At 40.8% G+C, this 16,311-nt stretch overlaps 1 protein-coding gene across 2 annotated transcripts in view; it reads right to left on the bottom strand.

Moving 5' to 3' along the window:
- The window catches only part of GCLC (glutamate-cysteine ligase catalytic subunit), a 76,193-nt gene extending 67,432 nt beyond the window's left edge, over positions 1-8,761 (bottom strand). For both annotated transcript variants that reach the window (XM_036766350.1, XM_036766349.1), the window contains exon 1: positions 8,155-8,761. In XM_036766350.1, coding sequence (XP_036622245.1) covers positions 8,155-8,304 — 150 coding nt within the window. In that variant the 5' untranslated portion in view covers positions 8,305-8,761. The remainder of the gene's footprint in view (positions 1-8,154) is intronic.
- Positions 8,762-16,311: the final 7,550 nt, after the last annotated feature.

The following is a 16,311-nucleotide window of genomic DNA, read 5'->3' as shown; positions in this document are numbered from 1 at the left end:
TGTGGTTTTCTAAGTCAACAGGGATCCTTATGGAGGGCTTAATGGCCTCCATTCTGTGAGTTTGACACCAATGGTCTAAATAATAGACCCTAGTAGATGGCTGTGCAATCTGTTGAGTGGTTAAATGCAGAGTTCCATGTTAACTTGGAAGGAGGTCTCTAGTGGAATGCCCCAGGGAATCTGTATTTAGCCCAAAATTTGACACTTTTGTCAGTAATTTGGATATAGGGGGAGGGCAGTGTTTAATCAAAGCGCAAAAGAAACAAAGCTAGAAGGGATGTCTAACAAACTGGAAGATCAAATCAGGATCCAAAAAATTACTGACAAGCTGGAATACTAGATTGAATCTAATAAAATGAAATAATAATCACGAGGTCTTAAGTTCAAAAAAATCCTCTTCCTAAGTACAAGGAATGGAAGTATGGCTAGAAAGCAATTTGCCTGAAGATGTCAGGGTTTCAGTAAACTCTAAGGTACGATACAGCAACTAATATGATGTTTGATTACACTGTCAGAGAGGCACAGCTCTGCAGTATTTTGCCCAGGGCTGAGGGCTACGGTTTAGGAAGGACATGGAGAATATCTGGATGAGGGCAATCAGAATGATAAAGAGTCTTAAGTCCATAAATGAGGAAGTAGAGGTATTAAGCCTGGATCAGAGAAGATCCAGAAGGAAGAGGAGGAAATAACATGATAATTGCATCAATAAATCCAGTAACATTTATTGAGCTCCTACCATATGCCAAGTACTGTCCTAAGCACTGGCGATACAAAAAGAGGCAAAAAGTTACTGTCCTCAAGGAGTTTACAATTTAACGGGGAAGACAACATGCAAATAAATATATGCAAAGTAAGCTGCATATAGGACAAATAGAATTCTAATATTTGAAGGATCTGTAAAAGGATGGAGCAGGTTCTGTTTGGCCCTAGAGGGTGAAACCAGGAACAATTGGTGAATGTTGTAAAGATGCATGTAAGTTTGACATCACCAAAGTCTTCTTGATAATTAAGAGCTCTGCCCCAAAGTGGAATGGGCTGGCCTGGCAGATGGTAGGCTCCCTTTCACTGGATGTCCTCAAGCACAGGCCAGAACACTGGTTAGGCATGTCGCAACATGGAATTCTTTTTGCCTCTCTGGTCCCTTCCAACTCAAATTCTGTCATTCTGTCATTTCAGAACTGGACTTTTAAAGAGGGGAGAAGTAGGGGGACAATTCACTGTTAGAAATCAGTATAAAGACAACAGCGAAGACAGCAGCTTGTCATCTTGACAGCACTGAAGACAGAAAAACTCAAAAGGAAATATGCAGAATTATGTTTTATATGTGTGTATATACACACATCTCCAGTAAAAATGCAACTAGGGTCATCTTTATGAACATCAATGAAAGAAAACGGACAAAGTGTTTTAGAAAGGTTTTCATTAAAATAGTTTTAAAATCTCAGCTAGCAGGGAAAAAAGTCACATCCTTCCCAAGTGACATGGAGGAAAAACGGATATTTTGGCTTCCTGCTTCAAAAATAAACATATTCCCCCAAAGAAACTGTTATTTGTTATAATAGTAACAAGCATTTATCTCTCTCTTCACGGTTTAACAAAGCACTTTTGTGTTCATTAGGAGTCACACCACAACCCCCTGATGTATTATTACCCCCAGTTTACAGATAAGGAAACTGAGGCTGAGGGAAGTTAAGTGACTTACCCAGATTCACGTGGCTTGTTGAGTATCTGAGACAGGATTCAAACCCAGGACTTCCCAAATATAAGCCCAATGCACCAGCCACAGAACAGCTGTTAACAGCAGTTAAATAATCAATACCATAATTGTTAACAAACCGTAATACCTTAGATTTGGATATTATTTTCAGTTTTTTTTTTCTTTACATCATTTCTTCTTATGCTCAAAAAAAGGGCAGGCAAGCAGAGTCAAGAAGACCTAAGTTGAAATCTAGCCTCAGACACTCACTAGAGGTGTGACCCTGGGCAAGTCACTTAACCTTTGTTTGCTTCAGTTTCCCCACCTGAAAAATGGGGATAACAACAGACCCACCTCGCAGGGGTGCTGTCAGGCTGAAATGAAACAACTGTAAAGCAACTAGCGTATAGCGTCAATAGGAATGTTAGTTATCATGACCTTCATCACTAAAAGTTAACATGTCCAAGGTCCTTTAGCTAGCAAAGGAAAGGGCCAAGAGGTCAAATGAACAAACATTTTTTTAAGCAACTAGCACGTGCAAGACATGGTAGGCATACAAAGACAAAAAAAAATATAGACTGTGCCCCTCAAGAAGCTGACATTCTTCTAGTCAACTATATTCAGGTCCACCAACTTTTAGGGGAATATTCTGGCTTAATGAGGCTTTTAAATGTTGCTCTGGGAACCTGACCATTATTTAATTATAACACGGCTGCCATGGGAAAATAAGTCCCCCAGTTCCAAAAGAAAAAAAAGGCAAAAACCCTGACTTACGTAACCCATCTCTAAGTTGGAGGCTGCCTGAATACCATCTTTTAAAATTACCCACTGCTAATAAGCAATTATCACTGAGTTTAGATTTTAATAACAATTTATCATGGTTACATGAGACATTGATTAATCATCAACTGTAATATGGGCAGAAGATCGATTAAAATTCTGCATTTTATCTTGATGCTAAGAGTGGAAGCCATAGACGTCTTCCTTCTACCTCAGTGGCTGATCATATTAATATAATAATTTGTTTTTACTTATGATCTTATGGCCTTATGGACACAAAAATCCAGTGGAAATTATCTTTCCATGCAGAGCCGGCCGAACATATCAGCACAGAACACTTCCTGCCTGCCCTTCAAAGATTCCTTCTATCTCCCCCAACACCTCACCAGCCTTCTTTCTATTTATCTCACCAACCTCATTTCTCCTTCCTTCCCAACATCGGCTCCTCCCAATCAAGCACACGACCGAACTCCAAATTTTTAAAACTGAATTACTGCCCATATCCCCAGTTTCTATGCTACCTTTGAAATACTTCTCTTCTCCACAAAAATCACCTTATCTAGGAATCCTCCCTTGTTTAACTCAACATTATAAATATTGTTTGAACAAAGCATATAATCTCAAGATTTAGAGCTTTGTGTCATGGACCCCTTCTTAGAATAATGCTTTAAAATGCATAAAATTGAATATATAAGATTACAAAGGAAGCCAATTATATTAAAATACAGTTATCAAAACATTCAGTTGTGTCCCGATTCTCCCTGACCTCTTAAGCAAAAATACTGGAGTGGTTTGCCATTTTCTTCTCCAGCTCATTTTACATCTGAGGAACTGAGGCAGACAGGGTTATTATTAGCCCAGGGTCACAGACCTAGTAAGCGTCTGAGGCTGGATCTGATCTCATGAAGATGTCTTCCCGATTCCAAGCCCAGTGCTCTATCTTGTGCCACAAGTTCCTGGGCTCTAAGCTAAAAACCCCTGATAACATAATTCTTCCATTTTACAGATGAAGACACCAAGGGTCATGGAAGTGAGAAGCAGAGGCTGGGCCAGATCACCTGACTCCAAATTCACCTTTCCAATACAGGATGCTTCCAGATACCTTAAGAATGTTTACCTCCATCAGAAACTGTCTAAGTGATGCCTTCTTGCTTCGTTCACCTCATCACACCTCCCCTACAATTCATAATCATGGAAGAACAGAAACGATTAAAGCAGTACATGAATAGACTGAAGTATTTCCATTATATAGATCGAGGGCAGATGTAATAGAGTTGAAAGGAAGAGTAAATAATTAGCTATTGTGGAAATGAGCGATTTTCAGTCTAGATTTATGAGGAAAAAGGGGGTGGGGGTGGGGAATGTCTTCCTGATATGCTTATCAAATTGGTAAATGGCACAGACTGGGAAGGATCACTAATAAACAGAAAGAGAAACTCAGAATCTAAGAAGGTCTTGAGGGCGTTGAACACTGGACAGAATTTCATCCTAACATAATAAAACTTAATGAGGATAAAAATAGCTCGTATATACAGAACTTTAAGGTTTGAAAAGTTCTTAACAAGCATTATGTCACTGGATACTCAGAACAAGCATGGGAGATAGGTGCTATGAGGAAAACTAGGCAGACAGAGGTTAAGTGACTTGCCCAGGGTCAACAGCTAAGTGACTGAGGCAGCAAAGACTTGAACTTGGGATCTCTCTCTCTATTCACTGCAGCACCCTCAATGCCTCAATCAATGGAAAGCCTTCTGCTGAGCTTCAAAAATTCAACTGTACCAGTAGGACAGTGGGTAGGAAAGGGAAGGAATATGGCCTAACTGGGTTGTAGCACAGAAGGACTTGGGACTTGCAGTTGATGATAAGAGCCAATGTGAATTAACAGATGCAGTATGAGGTTGCATAAAATCCATGTGCAGCTGAAAATATTAAATTATAATGAACATATTCTGAAGTCATCCTCTGCTTTGGCACTGATCACACCAGAAATTCTTGCACAAAGTTCATTCAGAGAGCAAGGTTTTGATAAGTGTATTTTAGCTTTTAACAGGCTGTTAAACAGTTGTAACACTGTTATAGACTAACTTATTTAACTAGAATACAACCCACTTTTTCTTCTATCATTAAAGCTATTTAGCTTCATAAAGTAACATTTTCAGGAAAAAAATTTTTAAAAGAACAAATCCACTTATTTATGCATTTAAAAACCCCAAATCAATTAACTGCATTTGATAGATTGTTAAAAATCTCTAGAATATTTTAACTGTACATGGACTTTGGGTATACCCTGTAATAAAATGCCCAGAAGGGAAGTTGAGAGTCCCACAGGCAGAGTAGCACTGATGAAAACATTTCAATCAGTACATACAATTCCAGTCATTGCACTCTATAAATATTGACAAACTGGAGGAAGTATGGCCAGAAGGGGGCAACCAAGAAGATAAGAGGGCCTGAAAACCAGGTCACATGAAGAACAGCTGAAGGAACTGAGTGAGACATGGTTAACCTAGGGAAGGGAAACAGAAGAGAGATGCAGAGGAGAGCAGGATCAACGCTTCAAGGGTTATCTCAGTGGAAGGAAGGGAGGGAGGGAGGAAGGAAGGAAGGAAGAAAGAAGGGAGGGAGGGAAAGAAGAGAAAGAGAGAAAGAAAGAAGGAAGGAAGGAATGGAGGGAAAGGGAAAGAGAAAAGAGAGAAAGAAAGAAATTGAGAAAGGGAGGAAGGGAGGAAGGCAGGGAGGGAAAGAGAAAGAAAAAAAGAAAGGAAGGAAGGAAGCAAGCAAGCAAACATGCAAGCAGACTGGTCTAACTCTGTTCGACTTCAAGAAAAACGAGGACCAATGGGTAGAGAAATGATAGGAGGCATATTTCATCTCAACTAAGTTTCCTAACTTGGAGATGTCAAAAAATGCAATAGGCAATGTGCTCCTTGTAACTGAATGAATGCCTTCAGAGAATAACCCTTGTTTGAGGGAAGACTTACAGAAGATAATATAGAGTGGGAGTTGGACCAGATTTCCAATTCTGAAAGTCCACAGTCAAATAACACCATTTTAAAAGAGACTGAAACAATGCTATATTTTTGGCAATGAGTAAAGAAGCCCATTAAATTAAAACAAAGACTCCCCCCGCGCCCCCCCAAGTTATTTACGTTCTTTTCTAAGCTTACCACTCTAAGGAAATTGGTTTGTTAATGGAAAAAGTACTGGGGGGGGGAGGTGTAAAAGGAAGGAAGGGGAATGATAATGTCAATAGAGGCCAGAGTAGCTGTTTCTTGTAAAAGATAATAAATCTAATAGTTTTTTTTTTCCATTTGATGACTACAATACTAAAAAGACTATTTGAAATCAACAATTTCTAAGTACATCTGCAGTACCCTGTTATTTTTTTTTCCAAAATTGGCATCACTGGGGAAAAGGAGTTGGGTATTTTTGAGAAAGCTTAGAAATTTATAATTTAGTAAAGGTTTGCCTTGTACATATTGTCTATATTCTAACATTCATCAATAGCTGACATTCCTCATTTTTAAGACTCTTAGAAGTATTTCAAATTACTCCAACATTGACTCTCTTCCCACCCCTGATGGGGAAAAATAAATGAGATTAGTTCTTCCACAGTAGTCACTCACAAGACTCCGGTTCAGAAGGAGCATCACATAAATAAGGGCAAATGACTACGTGTTTACTTCAGTATAATACATTTTTTCTTTGCCTTAAGAGCAGAAAGAATAGATAAAAACACAAATTTCTTAAGAATAAAATTGCTATAGATTTGCAGCAAATTGACCAAAAACAGACAGTTTCACAGGGTTGGGGTAGGTGGAGGGGCATCAAATGGTTACAAGTGGCTATCTTTTGGTTTAGTCAGGAACAGTAGTTACAAGAGATTATTGATGTAGCAGGAGTTCCAAACTAACCTTTTCAATATAAGCCAAGCAACATTAGCATTAAAAAAAAAAAAATCCCCAAAGGATAAGCCAAAAGAGAGATTTGTTGCCTGGTCTGTTTGCTTTTTTTGTAGACACTAGGCTTCATTTCAAATAGACTATAAAATCAGGTTTCATCATTTGGTTGTTAAAAAGCAAGTAACCAAAGGGTTTACTTCAAGTGGTACAGCTCCAAGACATCCCTTCAATTCCAAACCCAAATTTGAACATTTACAATTCAAGGAGGGGGTGAAACCAGTTCTGTTTGTTAAGAAAGTGATTCCTTTCTTGTGGTTAAGTAACTGATGAACTCAAACAAGTTTCTAAGAATGGCCAAATTAGTTCCCAAATGTACCATTAAGTGAAATTATAGTATGAAGTGGTAGAACACTCGATATTAACAGACAAATAATAAGTCAGCTCAGAAAAGTCCACTCAACTTGGTATTTCCAAGCACTACAAATGAGCCTTAAAAGCTAAAGGTAGGAAATACCCCACCTTTCCAGAAAAACAAGGAGATACAGTCGTATCTGTCTTAAAACATGGGCCCTCTTAAGATTTTTTTTTTTTACTTCTTTGAAAGCTGAAGGCCATATAATGTTTTTTCAGCTTCTATCAGTACACAAATGCGGTAAACTAACAAAAAGGAAGGAAGGCAGGGAAGGAGCGTCTGGTGGATGGAGAGTTGAACTAAGAGACACAAAATTAAATGAAGATACCAGAAGAGTCAGAAATTAACGAATTGGTTCAGGGCAAGGAATAGCCTTTAGCTTCCTTCCCTGGCCTTTTGGCAGCAACCAGGGCATCATTATGATACTTGTCCAGTCAGGCCCCCATTTTATTGTTACTTCGAGGTGACTCCTGAGATAACCTTAGGGCAAAGTTGTCCCTTGAGGTCAGCTGCCCCCGAGTTCTTGCTGGGGCTGCAGGAAAGCCAAGCTAAGGGTCTGTCTCTATTTTTATTGGGAATGCAGTTTGTGAAGAATGAGGGGCAATCCCTCAGAAAGTACCTATCCACACATCACATGGTTTTTACTACGGACACAAGAGGTTCACATTCAGAAAAAAGTTGATCACCTTAGCAACCTAACTCTATGTGGGATGACTTAACCCTTTCAAGACTTGCCTTAAGGAATTGGTTTGGGAGGGCGGCCAGAATAAGCTGTAGGGGAAGACATACAAGACCTACCTCTCTGTAGGGGGAGAACTGTGTATACGTGTGTATACACACACACACACACACACACACACACACACACACACAAATTGCACCTAGGCATACACCTCAACATGCATGAACAAGAAAACCTCATGAAGGAGGCTGAAATGCTACAGGCCAGAAGAGGGGCTGGGCTCACCTACGACATCCCGCCAAGGATGCCCAGCCCCAAGGTGACACCCTCCGAGATGTCCTGGAAGAGTTGAGCCAACAGATGCCACCTTCACAGAACAAAGAAGGCAAGGGCAGGGGTGGGTAGGGTTGATGGTGGCCCGAGGACTACTGCTCCCGGAGCCACAGGCCACTTTCCTCCACCCTCCCCGAGTGCCCTTCAGGGCAGGGCTTTGGTTTTGTGGTCTTTGTGTCCTCCCCCCAAGCGTCTAAGCATATAGTAGGCGCTTAATAAATGCTTGTGGCATTGAACTTGGGTGAACAGGGGTTTTAAGATGGCAGGAGGAGGTGGGGGGGTTAAGGAGGAGGGGGTGGTCAATGCCCCTAAATTAGGAGCCCACCCGGGGTTTCCCGGCAGCTCTCACCTCATCGCCCCACTTGAGCACGTCTTTGTGCCGCTCCTTGACGGCGTGGTAAATATGCAGAAACTGGAGGATCCCGTGCCGCCGCACATGGTCCGCGTGGCGCTTGGTCTCTTCCCAGCTAAGCGGCGAGCCCTGGGACAGCAGTCCCATGGCTGCCCCCGGTGCTGCTGCTGCGGCCGCCGCAGCCGCCTCCTCCTCTTCCCGGGCTGCGGCTGCCGATCAGGGCAGGGACGCAAAGCGGACGCCTCGCCGGGCGGCTCCTGGACCAGGGCTGGGGCTGCTGCTCCGTGCGCTGGGGCCCCGGGCCCGGGCTCCCCTCCCGGCCAGGTGATGGGACCCCGGCGTCCGGCCACCCACGGGAACGAGGGAGGGAAGGAGAAGGAAGGCTCCAGAGGAGGATGCCTCTGTTCTTCCTTCTCTTTCCCCGGTGGCTTCCTTGCGCCTTACCCACGTCCTCCTCCAGCCACGGCAGCCGCTCCAAGCCGTCCCGCGTCCCGACGTCGGGGGCTGCAACTGCAACCTCTCCCCTTTGCCGGTTGTCGTGCAGAAACCGCTTCCTACTTGTGACCAAAACCTGCGGCGCCACGGAGCATGCCCAGTACCCGACCCTGGCAGGAACGAAAGCCCAGTGCGGAATCCTAGGCTCCGGGTTTTAAAGGCGGCGGGAGGGCGGTGAAGGGGAGGAGCTTATAGGGGGCGGGCGGGGGCGGAGCCTGAAACTGACTTCAAAAAGAGTTGGGGAGGCGTGGTTAGGGATTGGCTTGGAGTGGGAGGAGTTCTCCCAGGGAAGAATGATAAGCCTCTCTCTAACCAAACCCAATTTATGAAAATCCTTATTTATTACTGGGAACGAAACAAAAAACAAACCCAGAATGTTTCAGGGGCGAAAGAGATACAGCCGGGAGACCTGAGTTCGGATCACAGCTTTGTGATATAATAATCCTAGCTAACATTTATTTAGCACCTCCTATGTGGCAGGCCCTTTACAAATATTATCTCATTTTATCCTCGTGACAATCCTGGGAGTTATCCTCACTTTGCAGAAAAGGAGACTTTTCTAAGCAGTTAAGTGGCTTGCCCAGGGTTACCCAGTTAACAAATGTCTGAGGCTGGATTTGAACTCAGGCCTTTGGGGTGCTCTAGCTATTGGGCCATCTAGCTGCCCCAAACTATTTCTCAGTTTCACCATCTAATTAATCTTATCTCCTCATGTTTACAGATAAGAAAACTGAAGCCCGGGTAGGTGAATTCACATAAGTAGCCAAGGAGCCATAGGTAGTGGTAGAACCAGGATAAGACACTACCCAACTTAGACTTCAGCAGTCTTTCTACCACACTACAGATGCTTGTGAGCATGTATACTGCAATAATAATAATAGACATTTACTTTAAGGTTTGCAAAACTGCTTACAAATAATAAGGATAATAAATAAAAGACTCATTTTGTCTTCATAACAACCCTGGGAGGTGGGGGCTATGTGAATAGATATTATCTATGTCAAAATGGGGGCGGGGGAGAGACATTCCCCCAAGAGCATTTAAGTGACTTGTCTAAAGTCAGAGTGCTAGTGAGTGGCAGAACTTGAGACTAGAACCCATGCTCCTTATTGTGGTCTAGTTATCTTTCCATCAGATGTTGGAGGGCTAGAAGGAAAGGTTAGTTAAGTTGCTAAAAAAAAAAAAAAAGTATTGCCAGGAGATTATTTTATGCAAGAAGTTTGTAGGATCATAGATTTGGGTGTGGAAGAGACCTCAGAAGCCCTCTAGTCCAACCCTTTAATTTTACAAATGAGAACACATGTACAGGGAGGTTGAGACTTGCTCAGGAAGACAAAGAAAATTCAAAGCTAGGATTTGAGCTCAGATCCTTTATCTTCAGAACCAGCATTCTTTGTAAAGCTTATAGTGTGATAAAAATATACGTACCCTCTATGGAAGATTACTGGGAGGATGTGGACAAAAATTGCACAAGATGAGAGATTAAGGCTGAGTTGCCATCTTCACACTGGGGGAATTAAACCCATCAAAGAAAAGAATGTTACTACATACATATTTTAATGTATGTATTTTAATATGATTTTTTGTATTGTCTTTATTTCCTAATATGCTCTCGTTTGCTTCCCAGGGACTCACCCCTTGTAACAAAAAATAAAAAAGAAAGGAAAAAAGCACTTTGGCAAAACTAACCAACACACCAACCAAGTCTGACTATAATATGTAATGTTCCACACCTACAGTCCCCCATCTCTGCAAAGAAGGGAAGAAGGTACATTATCTTCTCTCTTCTTCAGAGCCAAGGTTAATAATTAAAATTACCCAGAGCTCAGTTTCTTTTTTGTTGGTGTTCTTTTCTTTTGTATTGTAATCATTGTGCATAGTTTTCTTGCTTCACTATGCATCAGTTCACATAAGTCTTCCCATGTTTCTCTGCATTTTCCATCTTTATCATTTCTTGTGGCCCAGTAATATGCACCTGTGCCCCCTTATTTTAAAACATTCTTCATATTACCACCTTTTGGTGACATGGAGTAAGTTTGATATCCCCTTCTTTGCATCACATCAGCGCCATCCCCACCATGGAGAGATTCCATTGCTACCATCACTGGTAGAGCCATTGAGAGAAGGCAAATGCTCTGCCCTCGGTGATATTGGCCGATATTTATATAAATTAATGGAAATAAAGTGACTTGCTCAAGGTTACCTAGCTAGTAAATATTTGAGGCAGGATTTGAACTCGGTTCTTTTTCACTCCATGACCAGGGCCCTATACTCATACTTAGTTTCCTTAAAACGTAAATTAATCATTCATCTAAAGCTAATTCATTCATCTAATAAGCTAATAATCATTCATCTAAAAACTCATGGTGAGAACTTAAAATTGTTCTCTAATTGGTGAGTTCATGGGTTACTTTAGAGCAAGGCTGCTTAGATCAACCCCTTCAAGGGGAAGGAGTAGGAGCATGGGGGAATTGGGAAGGTAATTCTGATAGAGAAAGCTACAGTGACTGATGAACATATGTGCAGCTCTTTGCTCCAAAGGAATGCTACCAATTCCTCTTTATGTTATCTGCTTACTCTAGTTTGGTGCATTTATAAAGAGGGTCAGCTCTCTCTGTCTAATTCAATATAAAATTATGTAGCCCCTAGACCCTGTGGACCTTCTGGAGTTTAAACTAATATTATCCGCAAAAAACTTACCTTGTAGAAGCATCAAAGTGTACAGGCTTATTTCCCAGGGCCAGACAAAGACAGGGGTTTAGTAGGCAGCAGTGAGACCAACCAAAGATGTGTAAAAGTCTTCTGCTATACATCTTGCATGAGTAAATATATTGATATTGTTTGTATGTCATTCAATAAACCCCAAAGATGACTATGATGATCATCTTAATGTCTAGCTTTTTCTATGTTCCTTGAAATCCTGAACCTGACTTTTGGGTGGTCTCTGTGGAACCTTGTAACTCAGATCAATTCTATTCTGACCCTCAATTAGCCTCCTGGGAGCCCTGATAGGAAAGAGAAGGAAAAGACATGATCATATGAGGGTCAAGGACTCAAGGCAGATCTGGGACAATTGCTTGAAGGTACAACATAGGGAAAGAGTTGCACCAAGGATGTGTTTGTTTCCTTTGGTTTTTTAATTTTCAGGAGTGTTCATATTTTCAGCACCAGAAAATTTCACTCTCCTTGGAGGACAAGTATTTATTTTGTGATAACTCAAATTACATATGTTATCGTAAATGGTCAAAGCCTCAGGTAGATAGTAGCACATGGTAGGAGCACAATTATCCCAGCTTGCCTTCTCTATGTTTAGGGTCAGGGAGGATGGAGAGTGAATACTGAATGCTATAATTTTTTGTATCCCCTAGAACACTTTGTATAATTCTAGCCACATATTGGGCAATCCATAAATATATGTTGAATGAATTAATGACAGAAATTTTCTTTAAAAAAATTAAATTTGATTTTTTCAATCAGTGAAAATCTGCCTTCTGTCCTCCCCATTGAAAAAGCATTAAAAACAAAATCCCTATTGCAAATATGTATAGTAAAGCAAAACAAATTCCCACATTGACTATGTCTCCCCTGAAATATGTCTCAATCTACATTTTGAACCCATCACTTCTCAATCTAGAGGCGGGTAGCACGGTTCATCACGAGTCCTCTAAAATCATGATTAGTTCCTATGTTGATTGGAGTCCTTAAGTTTTTCAAAGTTGTTTGTCTTTGCAGTATTGTTATTGTATTAATTGTTCTCCTGGATTTGCCCACCTCCCTCTACTTCAGTTCATGCAAATCTTCCCAGGTTTTTCTGAAACCATCCCATTTATTTTTTATAGTACAGTAATATTATATCAAATTCATATACCCTAAAAACTTGTTTAGCTATTCCCAAATTGATGACTACTCCCTCAATTTCCAACTCTTAGCTAACACAATGAGAGCTACTGTATATATATACACATACATATGTTCCTTTCCTTTTTCTTTTGTCTCTTTGAGGTATAGACCTCAGAAGTATTAGCACTGGGTCAAAGGGTATGCACAGTTTAGTAATTTGAGGAGCATAGTTCCAAATTGCTTTCCAAAGTGTCTGGACCTGTGGCAGGAGGTGACAGAGTGAGTAGAGCACTGGCCCTGGAATCAAGAGGACCTGAGTTCAAATTCAACCTCAGACACTTGACACACTTGCTAGCTGGGTGACCTTGGGTGAGTCACTTAACCCTAATTGCCCTGCCGTCCCCCCTCCAAAATGTCTGGACCAGCTTACCGACAGTGTCTGTTTTCCCACTGCCCCACCATTATGTGTCATTGTCCTTTTTTGTCAGCTTTGCCAATCTGATGGATATGATCTAGAACCTCAGAGCTATATTTTCGTTTTTCTAATTATTATCGATTTAGAGCCCTTTTCATATGGGGAAAGGAATATGTATATATGCCCACTATGTGTCATACACTATGCTAAGTGCTTTACAAACATAGTTGAGGAAACTGAGGCAAATGGACATTAAATAACTTCCCCAAAGTCACATAGCTAGGGAGGCTAAAGTGAACTCAGGTCTTCCTGACTCCAGGCCCAGCATTCTAACCACCGTACCTCCTAGCTGTCTCTGTTGACATTGGCTGTCGGTAGCATGTATTTCTTCCTCTGAAAATTGCCGGTTCATATCATTTGACCATTTACATTCTTCCCCTATCCACAAATCTGACAGGCAGTGCTTTCTTGTTCTTCTAATTTATTATGTTCTCCTTTATGTCTAAATCATATACCCATTTGGAGCTTCTCTGGGTATCAAGTCTGAGATGCAGAAATTTTCCTTATATATTAATCACACTAACCAATTGGGTCCCAGGTTCTAAAGTCCAAATTTTGCTTTATTTTTCACTCATGCATGTCTGGAGCATGTATGGCAAGCTGCACTTAACCTAAGAAAGTATTGGGTTCAAATCCTACCTCTGACACTGAATTTCAATACTGGGGAAAATCCCTTAATCTCTTTATACCTTAGGAAACTTCTAAGTATATCGGATTAGTAGAGAGAGTTCTCCACATATTCCTATATTTTTACATGTTATATTTATATTATTACTTATATTTTATATGACACATTACATTTATATATCACTTCATGCTTTGCAAAATACTCTCAAATACACAAACTGTATTTTCTCATCAGAGCAGTCCTATGAAGTATGTAAATTGCTGGAGGGGTTTTTCTTATATTTTTACAAATGAGGAAAATGGGGCTCAAGAGGTTAATTTTAAGCTATTATAGAACCCAGAACTCAAAGTAAACAAGATGTAGTGGACAGATGACGTTCTAACCCCACAATTCCTGTATATCATTTATTTTGCAATTTTCTAATGAATCATCACTGGAATGTTGTGTATTGTAGTTATCTACATACTCTGTGATTGAAGGGACTGAACTGTACCTTATCTATATTTTTTATTTCTCTTAGAGCCAACCCAGTTCTCTGGATAAAGGAGGAAAGAGCTTAATAAATATTTATTGAGTGAAGGAATGAATGATAAGGCCCCAATCTAAGCCCAAAGAGTAGGTCCTCCCTCCAACTATCAGCATCCTTCCCCCACCCCCTCCTTCCGTAAGAAGAGTTAAGTTCCAGGATACACTGTTAGTCCCAGGAACCTTGGAAGAATCTGAAAAAGGAGCCAGCTGGCAGCCAGAAAGTTTATTATATGCTTTGTTTTTTAGAAAATTATTTTTATTTTATGATCCAGCAATACCACTACCACGTCTGTACCCCAAAGATACCAAAGAAAAAGGACCCATACGTAGTTCTTTTTGTTTGTCATGGCAAAGAAATGGAAACTTATGGGATGCCCATCAGTTGGGGAATGGCTGAACAAGTTGTGGCATATGATTGGGATGGAATTCTATTGTGCTATAAGTGATGAGGGGGATAGCCTCAGAAAAACCTGGGAAGGCATATACAAGCTGATGTAAAGTGAACTGAGCAGAACCAGGAGGACACTGCATAGCAACACTGTAATGATGATCAACCATGAAAGACTTAGCTAGCCACCCTGATCAATATAATGATCCATGACAATTCTAAAGGACGCATGATGAAACATGCTATCTAACTCCAGAGAGAAAACTGATGCACTCTGAGTGCCAATTGAAGCATATTTTCTTTCACTTTATTTTTCTTGCTTTCTCCCCATCACCCCCAACAACATGGCTAATGTGGAAATATATTCTAGTGGCTTCATATGTATAATTGTACTTTTTGCCCTCTCAATGAGTGGGAGAGGGGTGGAGGGAGAAAATTTGAAACTGAAAATAAAAATTAAAAAATTATTCTTATTTAAAAATATTTTATTGATATCTTTTGTTTGTACATCATTTATTTCTGGATATACTTCCCCACCCCAGGGCCTCAGTCCCCTCCCTTGTAACAGAAAAACAATTAAGCAAAAATAATCAATTATGTGACCTAGCTGATAGTGTATGACACTATGTCCCTTAGTCCTCAATTTCTCTGTAGAAAGAAGGCAGGAATGTTCCATTATTTGTTCTCTAGGACCAAGACTGGCCATTTAAATTACTTTTCATTGACATTCTCGTAAGCATTATGCACTTTAGTCATTATGTTCATTTCTTTTACATGTGTATCTTCTAATACCTCCTTTGGTTCTCTGGGTTTTAGCAGCTTGGCTAGTCAATGGGGGAAAAAGACCTGGCAGCCCTGAAGCAGACTCACACTATTCATTTTTCATTGCTTAGTTTTGCGGTAGGTTCTCCACCTCTTCTTGATTTCTTTTTTTGGGCTAAAACACCTACCACTATTTTCCTAGTCAAGTCTATTCAGTGGGCATTTATTAAGAGCCTAGTATGTGCCTCACACTGTGTGATAAGTGAAAATGTATCTCTGTTCTGAAAGAACTCACAGATATGAAAACAACTGTTTACAAACAAGATACATACATGCACACACATTATACACACATATGTGTGTATTTAAATCACATGTATTTATATCATATATAGTTATGTCACATATATTTAGATTATATATATGATAAATTGGAGATATTCAACAGAGAGAAGGTGCTAGCATTAAGGAAAGACTTCCATAGAAGATGGGATTTTAGCTGGAATTTGAAAGACCTGAAAGGCATGAGATAGAGATGAGGAGGACTGAAGCACAACGTAGGGGATCAGTTAGTGAAAATTCATGCCCTTAGGAGATGGAATGTCTCGTGTGAGGAACAGCAAGGAGGCCAGAGTTACTGGAGGGCAGAATATGTATAGGAAAGTAAGGCTTAAGAAGACTGGAAAGATAAGAAAGGCTATGTTATGATTCTACACTTGACCCTAAAGGTAATGGGAAGCCACTGGAGTTTCTGACTAGGGAGAAAGAGGGAGTGAAGTGGCCAGACCTGCACTTTAGGAAAATCAATTTGATGGCTGAAGTAGGGAGAGACTTGAGGCAGAATGACCAACTAGTAGGCTGTTGCAATAGTCCAAGCATGAGATGATGAGGGCATGCACTAGGGCAGGGACACTGTCAGAGGAGGCTTCACGTGAAATGAGAGATGTTAGGAAGGTAGAAGCAACAGGACTTGGCAGCTGATTAGATATGGGGATAAGGGAGTGAAGTTAAGGATGACACGAAGGTGTCTTGCCTGGG

Source organism: Trichosurus vulpecula, chromosome 7, assembly GCF_011100635.1.
Source record: "Trichosurus vulpecula isolate mTriVul1 chromosome 7, mTriVul1.pri, whole genome shotgun sequence".
NCBI lineage: Eukaryota > Metazoa > Chordata > Mammalia > Diprotodontia > Phalangeridae > Trichosurus > Trichosurus vulpecula.
The sequence above is the reverse complement of the archived record's forward strand: the minus strand, read 5'-3'. Positions and strand labels throughout refer to the sequence as shown.